This window comes from Phaseolus vulgaris, chromosome 7, assembly GCF_000499845.2.
Source record: "Phaseolus vulgaris cultivar G19833 chromosome 7, P. vulgaris v2.0, whole genome shotgun sequence".
Classification (NCBI taxonomy): Eukaryota; Viridiplantae; Streptophyta; class Magnoliopsida; order Fabales; family Fabaceae; genus Phaseolus; species Phaseolus vulgaris.
In genome coordinates this window covers 18354975-18367553 of record NC_023753.2, presented here as the reverse complement: position 1 = coordinate 18367553, position 12579 = coordinate 18354975, and the positions used below count along the sequence as shown (strand labels likewise).

Genomic DNA, 12579 nt, shown 5'->3' with positions numbered 1-12579 from the left:
CGCTTGCTAAAAAACAATCAAGTTCTAGTAACAAGTGAAGTGTCTCGTTTTGGTCATATGCAGGACATTGTATGATGGTGACATAGTTGGAGAAATTTTGTCCTGATTGTGTAAACGGAAGAAAGCTAGAGAGGCAAATGGAGTGTATCTGGTGGCAATGGGGAAAGGGAAACAGCCACCCGTGAATGCCGTTACATTTTTAGTTGCCAAGCTCTTTGGAGAGGATGAGACTGTGAGATTGGCTTTGGAGATGTTGAAGCATATCCTTGGGGAGAAGAGGGAGCAGGCAATTAAACCGTTTAATTTTTCTATAACAGATATAGACATAGTTATTGCGATTGTGTTAAACAAATATGTCATATTTTCATTGGATAATTTTGGCTTCTAGGATGTGCTTATAGACACTCACTCATTATGCAAAGAAGGAAGAACAAATCGGTTATTATTCATAAACAGAAACAACAATTTCAAGTCATTAGGTATCAAATATGAAAGCTATATGAAGAATCAATGGCTGGTCCTGTGGACTATGAAATGTGGAAGAGAGTCTATGTGGCTTTAGAGTCGGAAATAAATTTCCCAGCCTCTGTGGCGGTTGGAAGTGCAGGAATTGCACCCTTCTGTGTTGTACACATTGCTCCACAAGCATTGGCAAACATCAAAGCCTCTCTCAGTTTTTGTTCATTCTGATCCAATAAAACAAAAATATGTCAGCCCATGGCAAGATAACAAACTCTAGTCTTGGAAACAAAAAAGGCTTCAGCCAATGAGAAGATAAGATTCTACAGTGCGAGTGAGAGAGATACATCAAATATGGAAGCGTCCCTGGCCACAGCTGTGAGAATTGCACCGACAAAAGAATCACCAGCACCAGTTGTGTCAACTGCCTTCACTGAAAATCCAGTTACCCTTCCTTTGAAGTTCTACAGTCAAACAATATATCCAAAGACGTAAAATTTAGATTGCACTATATCTACCTAAAATGCGTATCAACAAATAAAATCCTACTTGAATATGGGATGACAAGCTCTTTAACTGCATAAATGCATGTAACCAACCAGTACTAATAATCAAATGCGTTATCTTGGTTTCCTTAAAAAAATGCTTTATTGAATCAAACATTATTTTCAAAAACATGGGTGGATGTTGGACTGTACCTTTGTGAAATATCTGCAACCCTTCTCTCCATCAGTGACAAGAAGCAACTTCAATCTGTCATGCCACAGAGACATGACAACATCTTCCTTCTCAGAATCACCTTGTGTTAGAAATTGAACTTCGTCATCACTCACCTGCATATACAGTGACCAATTTATTTGTACAATCATTTGATCATATTACAAACTAGACATTTTGAGCGAAAAATTGACATCCGGAATCGTCTTGTTCTACTATTTTATAACAAAAACAAATGGCCCACCGCTCAATAGAAAAAATAGAATAAGTTCGTGATCTAAATAGCTTTATTCTGTCACACACCCTTCACTATGTTCTAGGCTTCTAGAAAATGTAATGAAAACTAAGAAAAGTTGTACCTTGATGAAGTCCGCATCAAACCATATGCTCTTGATCCCAGACCTGGCAGCCTCCTCAGAAGGCCACAAAGGCAGCCTTACATTTGGATCATAGGAGAGCAGAGCACCACTCTCTCTAGCAACTTTCATGGCAGCCAAGTGAGCTGATCTGCATGGCTCTGAGATCAGGCTAATGGATCCATAATGAAATACCTTAGCCTGCTTGATCAAACCCATATTCAATTCTGACTCCGCCAGCAACATATCTGCACTGGGATTTCTATAAAACATGAACTCCCTCTCTCCATCCTTCCTCAATGTCACAAAAGCCAAAGCAGTTCTTGCCTCCGTATCAAAACAAATACCATCAGTGTTCACATTGTTTTTCCTCAAAATATCAACTAGCATCCTTCCAAACTCATCATCTCCCACCTGTCACATTGAAATCATCAATCCTTCGTTAAGTAAAAAGGACCAAAAAAAAAAATAACCAACAAGGTTTTGAAAAAAGATATAGGAAAAATCGCCTGCAACATAGAGGTTTTTGAGATGTCTGCGGTCACAGCTGTGTGTGACTGCCTTTAAATGCAATAACAAGAAACGTGATAAAAATGTGACACCACCTTAATTTAAAAAACCTTGATAATGAATAATCTCAATGATAGGATGGGAAATGAATGTTTGTAGAAATGAAGAACCTTGCCAATGAAGGCAGCATTTCCACCAAGTTTAGCTATGGCACAAGCAACATTGGCAGGAGCACCTCCAGGGGCTTTGATAAAAGCATTAGACTCAGCCAAGGAGACACCAGATGTGTCAGGAACAAAGTCGATGAGCATCTCACCGAATGATATCACCATTGGATCTGCTGAGCCTGACATCTCCTCCTTTTTCTGTATGTTGTCGCTTTTCTTGTTGATGTTTGTGTTTTAGTTTGACAAGACAGTTTGAGGGCCTTAACAATGCTACAGCAGGTGGCATATCTATGATTCAACGTAGGTTTAGGATTAATAGTGGAGTACTTTTGTTCTGTTTTTACTTGTTTAGATTTATCCAAGTATAGACTATTATAAGTACATCTTATAAGTTAATTAGAATTCACATATACTTAAAAAATTATACCATTTAGTGATAGATCATCACTATTATAAGATGTTAAGTTTTAGAATGATTAGTATAAAAGTTATATCTATGATAGTTTATAATTGATTGAGCATATATATTACTAAAGTTAAGTTCATATTTATTTTATATTTTAATCATAAACTCTATATCTGTTGGTTAAAAATTTAATATAATTATGTTTTTAAGAATTTAAGGCTGCTAAGAAAGTTCCATGTGGATTTCTGATAATGATTAATCAAACATTCCAATTTTTTTGTTCAAATACCAAAGTACAGTTGTGAGGACTTGCATGCAAGGAGATGGCAACAGAAATGTAGGGTACTGAAGGAACTGATTCAGAACAAAATACTGACGAAGTCAATTGAAATTTTAAGCGAATTTTCAGGCACTTCATCCCTCACTTTTATCGAGAAATAAAATCAACGAAAGAAGTGAAAGAGGACACGAAGCTTGATCCGAGAATGAATGCTTTTGAAGAGGAACAATGAAAACCACCACACACACAATGTAATGAAGTAGCCATTGTCTCTTAAATTTGGGTAGTTTCATACAATACCCATTTATATAGGGAATACTATTTTGGAGGTCTCAAAGGAGGCATAACCTCCTTTAAATAATCACTAAATGTCAAATATTGCTTGTATGGAGAAAGTTGTTTGAGATACTACTAAGAACTTTAATTCAAGGAGATTCCTATGATCCTAATCCAACTCATCTTGTTTGTCATCAATATTAACGATAGTTGAATACAATCCATTCCATTATTAATACTGTGTAACTAAACTAAGTGAAATGGAGAAAAAGCATGAGAAAAACAGAAGAAAAGAATAACATGTTCGAAAGCTAAATACCAATCCAAACTCCTCATTAGTTCCAACTGCATCACCAAATCATGAAATCCCTGTTTCTTGTTCATGATAGGCACCCTTTGTAGGTTTTATTCAAAATTATAGTGCTTGTCCACACCAACAGACACATCCCAAGTGCAACTCATCCCTTTGGGAAACACAACCAAGTCACCAGCAGCAATTTCAACTGATTCAGTTGACCCACTAGGAAAGACCTTCACTTTTCCTTCCAGAAGATAGCAAGTCTCTTTGGCTTCATATGTCCATGGGAATTTGCTTGGAGGGCATCCCCATCTGTCATACATCAAATGTTGTCACACCGAATCAGAGAAAGATCAAATGCATTTGAAAGAACAAAAAAAAATAGTTGGTTGAAAACATGAAAGCTTGTAGTATATATATCTTGCAACTTCTATATTAGAGTCAACTAAAGAGATAGCTTCTTGCAGCCTTTCAGGTCTACCTAATTTGTTAATTAAGGTAATAGGCATATAAGAACCTCAAAAAGGTGTTTCCTGTGATTTCTTCAGTCATTCATAATACAGACAGCTTAACAAAATCAACTTCAATCCCATGGCACAAAAATATAATGAACATGCCATGAAAACCTTGGCACATAGCATGATTCTATGAAACAAAAAATCTTAACCGAAACCTCACAAGAAAAACAAAAGGAGCAAGAAATCACCACTAAAATAACTGAAATGAAATTGGAAAAATAAATAGAAGAAAAGAAGTATTACTTGGGCCATTTCCTAACACCCAGTTGAGTGAGCTTGGACTCAGGAGGGTTTCTCTCAATCTTGATGCCCAGTTTCTCTATGACAGTTGTCATGCTCTCTGCTGTTGTTGTTAAGTGCACTCTCCTCCTTGTTGGAACTCCTCTACTTTGAGGAGCAGCTGAGTGTTTGGTTTGTGTGAAGTGGTTGGGAAATGAAGTACCCAGAAATGATGATGCCATTGAGTTGAGCTACCTTGCTTTGTGGGAACACTTTTCTGATCTATACCTTGGTTCACAATTACATTCCTCACAATTTCTATAAATTTCTCTTTTGTTTTAGTTCACTCATTTTTCATCTTCAGCACTTTCTAGACACTCCAAAATTCAAGGAAACTAACACAACAATTTCATCATTTAATTATATATATTATTGAATTTCTATTTCCCTTTTTCAAAAGAAATATTCGTGTGTATATATGTATCTCAAAAATACTGTTTTAAATTAAAAGAATAACTTTTATTATTCTAAATTGTGTTGGAAAAAGACAATTACTAATAATACACTTTTTAAATTTTTTTAAACGAATATTTTGTCTTTAATTAAAATTTATAAAATTATAAATACTAAAATTAATAAACTTCATTTATAATTTTATAATTTTTAATAAAAAATATGTTTGGGAATTTCCCCAATTCTAATATTTTCTCCCAGAGTTATATGAATACCATCCTTTTTATGTACATCTCAAATTCAAACGTTTTTACTTTAATTATTATATGAAAAAATTAAATTTCCTAAAATATTTACAAATTGATTTAAGATTATTATGGTACAATGTTTTTATTGTAGGAATTAAAATGCAAAAACTAATATTGCACGAATCAAAGCATAAAAAATAATAAAAATAAAATTCAGTATACACTATTTTCATAATGGGACAAAATAAAAAAGAATATTGTAGGATTAAAATGCAAATAAGGTATTATATGACATAAAGCATAAAAAATTATAAAAAAAAAAATTAAGTGTACGATCTTTTCATAATGTAACAAAATAAAAGATTATCAACTTGTCGTAAGTACACATAACATTATTATAAATCGGTATGTGACAATTAAATCATTACCATTTTTTCATGTAAAAAAAGATTATTAAGTAGAGGTATGTGACAAAAATATAACATTAAATACAATATTTTTTTAATTTAACCTTGATTGTAGAGGTATTTTTATTTTTGTTTTCTTCTGATATTTAAAAAAATAAACAAAAAATACTGACTATAACTCAAAAAATGTAATATTTATAATCATATTCAGGAGAGTAATAAAATATCTATTAGTACTAACTTATCTATCACCTAATTAATAAAACGATTAACAAAAGTGCTACAATGTGTGTGAATAAGTTTGATATTACTACTTATTTATAAACTAATATTAATACCTTACAAGTATTTTAAATTATTTTCTCATAAAGATGTAAGTTAAATGAATAATTTTGAAACTTACATACATCGCACTATTTGAGAGATAAATTTATCTTACAGTGGAGTCAGTAATACAAATTAATAAATAATAATTAACCTATTTTTATGACATCTAATTCCACTGTGTTTCTTCGTGTAAATGACTTTAACTATTTTTTTTATCATCTCGGCTATTCATTTTGAGCTAAAAAATGCTAGGAATATCTGTTTATCTATATATGTAATTTTGTGTACGTTAAGAATACTTTCTAATTGATATCTTGAGTAATTCCTCATTACTATGAATTATTTCAATAAAATCTTTTCTAAATAGAATAACCTTTTAAACGTACATACCTAGTAAATAAAATAAGACATATAAAATAGTCTTAGAATAAAACTAAAGTGATATATTTAAAATAGTATATGAATATTCTATTATTAAAATAGAAATAATATAAAGATAATAAAATAAATTATTCAGACTTCATTTTACAAGAATCACAATCTCTCTGGAAATTCTTTTTTTTCTTTCCTTTGTCTTCTCTCTAACTTCTTGAATCCGTTTGTCATCAGGCTAACGATTAGAGTCTGACATTGGACTCCTATCAACAAATACTACAAGACTGTCGATCATAATCTTAGTTAGAGTAAGTTCAACTTTGCTCCTTGAGTCAGTTTTGAGTTTTTAGGTTTGTTTTTTATAGATGTTTTGCATGTAGTGTTTTTAGCTTCAAGATTAGTCAATGTTAGTTCAGAGTCCTAGTGATATAATTAGATATTTGATCAAAACTCTATGATGCAGGTTAAGTTACCACTGGACTTTGTAGGATTGGAGCTCTTTGAGAGCACATCTACTTCTTCTTAGATAAGAGAAACTAGTTTTGATTTTCAATATAACCTTTTGTTAGAAGATTTGAATGTGGAGATGATGTGATCACTAGTTTCAGATCTTCTTGCAGGATTTTTTGTTTTTCAATAAAATAGTGTATTGATTTAAATTAAATGTAATGGTTGATTTTGTTAATTTTATATAGTATATGTTGATTTTGATCCGAATGAGTTATTTAATGTGTTTTGTTTGAGATGGAAAGTGTTTGAATGGTAGTATGAATTTTATTATGATTCATTTGAAGTGTAAGATTTACAAGTATTGATTATTTGAAACGCGAATATAATTGGTTTAGAAATAATGAATATATAGATATAAAGGATGGTATATGAGCTCACTAAGGGTACCTGTCTAACTCTAAACAATGTGGTATCAACGTTGGTTGTTATATTTTGTGAAAATATATATTTGATGTTAAATCTACATCTTTTCACTCAAGCGAAAGATCCTCTTTCAATCTAGATCAAGACAGGAAAATTTGGGTTGCTTCCATACCTATTTTCCTATTTTCACTCAAGCGAGAAAATTCTCGCTCAGTTGAGTGCTCTCAAGTCCATTCTCACTTGAACGAGAACAATTTTTTCTCAAGTGAAAATTGGGTAAAATTTGGGGTGCTTTCGGGTTGATTTTTGCTCAGGTGAACATTTTCGCTCAAGCTAAAAAAACTTAAAATTTAAGATTTTCCTCTGAGTTTCTGTTTTATTATTGTTTATTATTTTTAATTATAATTTATGTGAACTTTTAATTATATTTTATTGAAAACCTTTTAGTTTGTGTTTATGTAATTTTTGGATAAATTTTGGTTTGAAGGAATTTTTAAGCTTTGGTGTCATTAAATGGTTTGATCATGTGTAATATGAGATATGAAATATGAAAATGTGATTGAAACATAGTAATTTCACGAAAAAAAAATACCGTGTTGAGATTGTTAGGATGTGTATTGCCCAGGGATTCACCTAGAAAGATGTATCCTAACTCTACTAATTTAATGGAATCACATAGATGAAGTTATTCAAGCAGTGAGAGTCAAATGAGGTTCATATGAATGAATCAGTTGTTTGAAAGATAACTGACTTGCCCTGTTATATGATTAATCTTGCCATATGAGATGATTCGATATTGAGATTATAATGTGCATGGTTGTGTGGTTCATAGTGAGATTGTATGACAAATGCAGATCTCTGAGTTTAAGTCAATGTACGAGTCCTCCGAAAGTAGAGTCAAATGTATATATATGTTGGTGAGTAGAAGTCTGACACGAAAAATGTAAATTATAAATTATTATTAAAACTTGATTACTTTAAAAAGTGTACACAAGAATTGATGATTTGATGGTTGTTTAAAGTTACATTTATATTAGAAATTTTAAAAATAACTAGATGATGTGTTTTTTTATCTACAATTATCGTATTTTTACAAGAAAATAGGTTGTAATAAAACACTTTAAATAGATAAAAAACATTTAACGTTTTGTTTAAATCTTTTATTTTAAAATTTTTATTTTGATAATAATGCATGCCTTAGTATTTATATGTGATTAATAGAGATTTACGCAAACTTTAACTATTTGGTAACGTAAATATTTAATAATGTATTATTCAAACGTTAAAAAGAGACACTAAATCATCTTCATTCTCATGTTTCATTTCATTCTGCCATCGGTTAATAACTGGTTTTTTGATGGCACAATTTTTTGTGAGTGGAATTTAATATATGTTTTAATAAAAACATTTTTTTATAGCATATCAAAAGGTGACCAACTTTATGTCTCATATATGAAAATAATAATAATAAGTAAAGTAATGAATAATAAAAAAAAACATAAAGTTGATTGATTTATCTGAGTTACGATTAATGTTTTCAAAATGATTTGACAGAATGTGTTGTTGAGTTTGAAACAAATTAAAAAAATAATTTTGTTTTGACAAAACCATTATACATTAGTTGTAAAAAATAATTTAATATATTTTTTAAATATAGATAATTTGGAATATTCAAATAAATTCAATACTTAGATATAATATACAAAATAATTATCAAAATGATTGTAATAAGTGATATTCATTAAAAATATTTATGAAAAAATCGCAATAATTATGTTGTTGATGAATATTGAATTTGATCCAAAATTAATGTATTACATTTAGAAAGAGTTGTTGAGTTTGATAACATAGCGAATATCAAAAAGAAGTTATTGTAAAAAAATTTGGTTGATTGATACACTATGATTAAGAGATAATTATTCTCTTTCACAAGAGGATAATAAAAAAAAACAACAATAAAACAACTAGTAGTTATTCTCGTATAAGAAGTTTTGCCGATGCAAGTATCAATACCATGCCCAGATAAACCAATACCCAATCTCCAACTTGTAGATGAGTGTCAATATCACATTATGAGAATAGATTTGATAATTTAGACTGCTATGGAACAAAAAGTATCACATTTATAAGAATAAATTTGATAATTTAGGGTGGTATGTTTATATGTGCATGAGGGTTGCAAATTAAATTAACATGTTAAGGTAAAAAAAAATGTATAAGCAAATATTGTAGATAATACATCCAACTGGCTAGATTAATCAGTATATATGTCTCCACCTGTTTGGGTTTTCCACCTTTATTTGCATGAATCTTTATCTCTTCTACCTAAAACTAAATGTCAAGTCAATAGTACTTAGTTATTCTTCACCTACAGTTATATACTTTTCTGATTTTCAGAAGCAAAAGAAGATTACATAGGTATAGAAGATCCATAATTAGTATTTTTTTATACCCAATAACACCAACACTGCAACAAAATGTGAGTCTAAATTATTACAAAGTGGATGGTAATATGGTATACTCATTTGATTAGTAACTAAGGAAAATAGAAAGAGAGGATGAGCCTCGAAACAAAGATAGACGTTGTTTTCAAATGATGAAAACATTAGAGAACTTGTAACTAATAAATTTTAACTTATCATTGTAAAACTGAGACTGAAAGCAATTATGAATAACTTCTAAATATTCATGAAGTTGGTCGATCTGCATTTCATTTTGTAAGTAATTACGAAGTTAGTTTTGATAAAGGAAGAAAGAACAAAAAAATATATTACAACTACAACAACATTTATATATCATGTATTATCAAATGTTATATGTCTTTGTTTTAAAAAAATTTAAATATTTCATTTTTAGTTGTATTGGTTACATTTCCGTCTTCATCCAAAATAAGTAATTTTAATATTTCTTTTTACTCGACATATGTAATATTTATTGGGCATGTACAATCAGTTTTAGTTAACCAATGTACTTTTAATAAATTGATATATTAATATTTTACAAGTATGATTTTTTATTTTATTTTCAAAAGCTTTAATATCTGTATAAATCAATTTATTGTCATAATATTTATCATTATTTTATTTCAAAATACTCTTGTACTTCAATACTCAGATGAGATGATATGCAATATGAATTTCAAAATAATATATGTTGGAGAGTTAACTAAGACATATAACATAGCTAACACAACACTGTATATAAATCATACAATGAAATACACTAAATATTCTACCAAATATAAACAATCAATTACATGCACATATTAATAACAAATATTAGTGCTGAAAAGGTTAAAGACAACGGTTCTTTTATCAATTAGACAATGATTTTGAAATCATTGTCTATCAGCACGTAATTTATTCTATTGAGGTATAGACAAAAGGTATAGAACAACCAATCATCATCTATAAGTCACATATAGCCAAAAAAAACCAACACCAATCTCAAGGTGATGGTAGCGGTGGTGTGGAGGGCAACAACGACAACAGTGTCAACAATGACAACGGTGGAGAGAAATCAAAGCGCGGTGGTGGAGCAATGAACAAGAACCTTATGTTGAAGCTGGAGGAAGCTTCTTCCCTACCAAGGCTTGATGTGTGTTTGATGAAGAAAATGGCTTAAGTGCTTTGAAGATTGTAATAGGTTTTTAGATTCATTTGTAATTAGGCTTGTAAGTGTGTATGATTGCCTTTTGCTGTGTAACCTATCCTAGATGCCTAACCAAGTCTAGATCAAGCACATGATGTGGTTAAATGGTTTTTGAAAAGCCTTTTGAAATATTTTTAACAGTTTTAAAACAGTACACAAATAAATCTGTTTTATGGAGAAAGAATCTGTTTATTTCTTCTCTGTTAAAAAGGCTTTCGTTAAATAGTTTTTGAAAAGCTTTTTAAAATGTTTTTAACAGTTTTAAAACAGTACACAAATAAATCTGTTTTATGGAGAAAGAATCTGTTTATTTCTTCTCTGTTAAAAGGCTTTTCTAAATTTCTGTTAAGGCACCAAGGGAAAGCTCAGTTCGTTATTTCAGTTAAGCTGAGCTGGCCTGTGTATTATACTTTAATCTGTTTTACTGTGAAAGAACAGGTTTATTCTTTGGTGTGCTGAAAGGTTTTTCACAAGTTAGTTAGGGCACCAAAGGTACCACTCAGACAGTTATTTCTGTTAAGCTGAGTTGGCAGTTTTTACAAAATAAATCTGTTAAGTTCAAAACTGAATCTGTTGTTTTCTTAACTGCTTTTCAACTGTTTTTTGAAAAGAAGTTAGGAACTGTTTTCTATATAAAGAAAAGTCTCTCTCACATGAATGGGTGCTGAGGAATTACGCTTTTGACAGAGATCAAACAATTTCCATGTGAGAAGAAGGATTGAAAGAGTTTTTTTGAAAGGTTTTCCAAAGAGATTTTCAAGTGTGCTTGTTCTAGGAAACCTTTGATCTTGGTGAAGGTGCTGGTGCAGTTTTGCAGCAAATTGAACTACTGGTTTTGAGTTCTTGCATCTTCTTTTCAGGTGTAATCTTTCCTTTATTCTGTTTTGTAAAGGTGTAAGTGTTAGTCACTCCTTGATAGGGTTTCTTGGAGTGCAAGGTGTGCTGAAATAGGGTTTTTCAGCATTGTGTGTGTTGTTCTTGTAGTGTTCAAGAACTGTTGTGTTTGTAAGTGATTGGTACTGTTTATTAGTGAATTCCACCTTGGGGTAAGGTGAGACTGGATGTAGCTCTGTATGAGTGAACCAGTATAAAAACGTGTGTATCTTGTATTCTCATCCCTGCACTCTTTTCTGGTTTTTTGCTTAATTCTGTCAAGAACTAAATCTGTTCTTTTTAAATTGAATCTGTTAATTCTGGGTTAAGTGAAAACTGTTCTTCCTGAATTGTTGAAGATTTCTGATCATAAACAAGGTTGCTGCATATAATGGTTTAAGTGAATTGTGAACAAACTGATCATTCATTAAAACCTGAGAAAGGATCATACTTCTTGAAATCTTGTGTTGTGTAACTTTTGATTGATTTCTAAGCATAGCTGTATCCTTCATCCTCACAATATTAAGCTGATCTGGTTCTATTATAATTCTCTGTTGAACACAATTTTACATTGAACAAAATTCAAATTGTGCCAAGACTGCTCTGAAGAATCAATCTGTTTCATGTAAAAACAATCTGTTCTTTTTGCCTCTGAAATACTAAAAATTGTGTGTTCTTGCGAAAATTTTATAAGCTCAATTCACCCCTCCCCTCTTGAACTTAGACACTAATAGACCCAACAATTGGTATCAAGAGCTAGGGCTTGTATTTTGCTCAAGTGTGTGTATGATGTCTGAGTTTAAAATGCCTTTTGCTGAAGGTGCATCTATTAATAGACCTCCTATGTTTGGTGGTGTTAACTATGCTTTCTGGAAAATCAGGATGAAGATCTTTATGGAATCTATTGACATGGGAATCTGGGATGCAGTGGTCAGTGGACCTTTTATACCTATGCAGGTTGTCAAAGATGAAACAATAAAGAAGCCTTGGTCTGAATGGAGTGAAACTGAGAAGAAAAAGGCCCAATATGATTCTTTAGCCAAGAATATCATCACATCTGCACTGAATATGGATGAGTTCTTTAGAGTCTCTCAATGTAACTCAGCAAAGGAGATGTGGGATGTACTAGAGGTGACTCATGAAGGGACTGATGATGTGAAACGGGC

The 12579-nt window shown here is 31.2% G+C and overlaps 2 protein-coding genes across 2 annotated transcripts; both read right to left on the bottom strand.

The window, feature by feature from the left end:
• Positions 1 to 412: 412 nt before the first annotated feature.
• LOC137828144 (probable fructokinase-5) lies at positions 413 to 2528 on the bottom strand. The gene is made up of 5 exons (XM_068634595.1): positions 2213 to 2528; positions 1536 to 1946; positions 1158 to 1292; positions 807 to 923; positions 413 to 686 (listed from the first exon to the last, which is right to left on the bottom strand). Exons 1-5 carry the CDS (start codon positions 2393 to 2395, stop codon positions 549 to 551), a joined length of 984 nt encoding a protein of 327 aa, XP_068490696.1. The 5' UTR covers positions 2396 to 2528; the 3' UTR covers positions 413 to 548.
• Positions 2529 to 3335: 807 nt separating this feature from the next.
• On the bottom strand, positions 3336 to 4547 carry LOC137828145 (uncharacterized). Its single transcript, XM_068634596.1, has 2 exons — positions 4231 to 4547; positions 3336 to 3781 (listed from the first exon to the last, which is right to left on the bottom strand). Exons 1-2 carry the CDS (start codon positions 4446 to 4448, stop codon positions 3577 to 3579), a joined length of 423 nt encoding a protein of 140 aa, XP_068490697.1. The 5' UTR covers positions 4449 to 4547; the 3' UTR covers positions 3336 to 3576.
• Between the last annotated feature and the right edge of the window lie 8032 nt (positions 4548 to 12579).

What these genes read in the sequence shown, in the direction of transcription:
- LOC137828145 (XM_068634596.1), bottom strand. Translation starts at nt 4,448, where the DNA reads ATGGCATCATCATTTCTGGGTACTTCATTTCCCAACCACTTCACACAA. An exon ending in GGTGTTAGGAAATGGCCCAA is followed by an intron (nt 3,782 to 4,230) that starts GTAATACTTCTT and finishes GATGTATGACAG; the next exon opens with ATGGGGATGCCCTCCAAGCA.
- LOC137828144 (XM_068634595.1), bottom strand. Translation starts at nt 2,395, where the DNA reads ATGTCAGGCTCAGCAGATCCAATGGTGATATCATTCGGTGAGATGCTC. An exon ending in TTGATGCGGACTTCATCAAG is followed by an intron (nt 1,293 to 1,535) that starts GTACAACTTTTC and finishes CTGTATATGCAG; the next exon opens with GTGAGTGATGACGAAGTTCA. An exon ending in GTTGCAGATATTTCACAAAG is followed by an intron (nt 924 to 1,157) that starts GTACAGTCCAAC and finishes GTTTGACTGTAG; the next exon opens with AACTTCAAAGGAAGGGTAAC.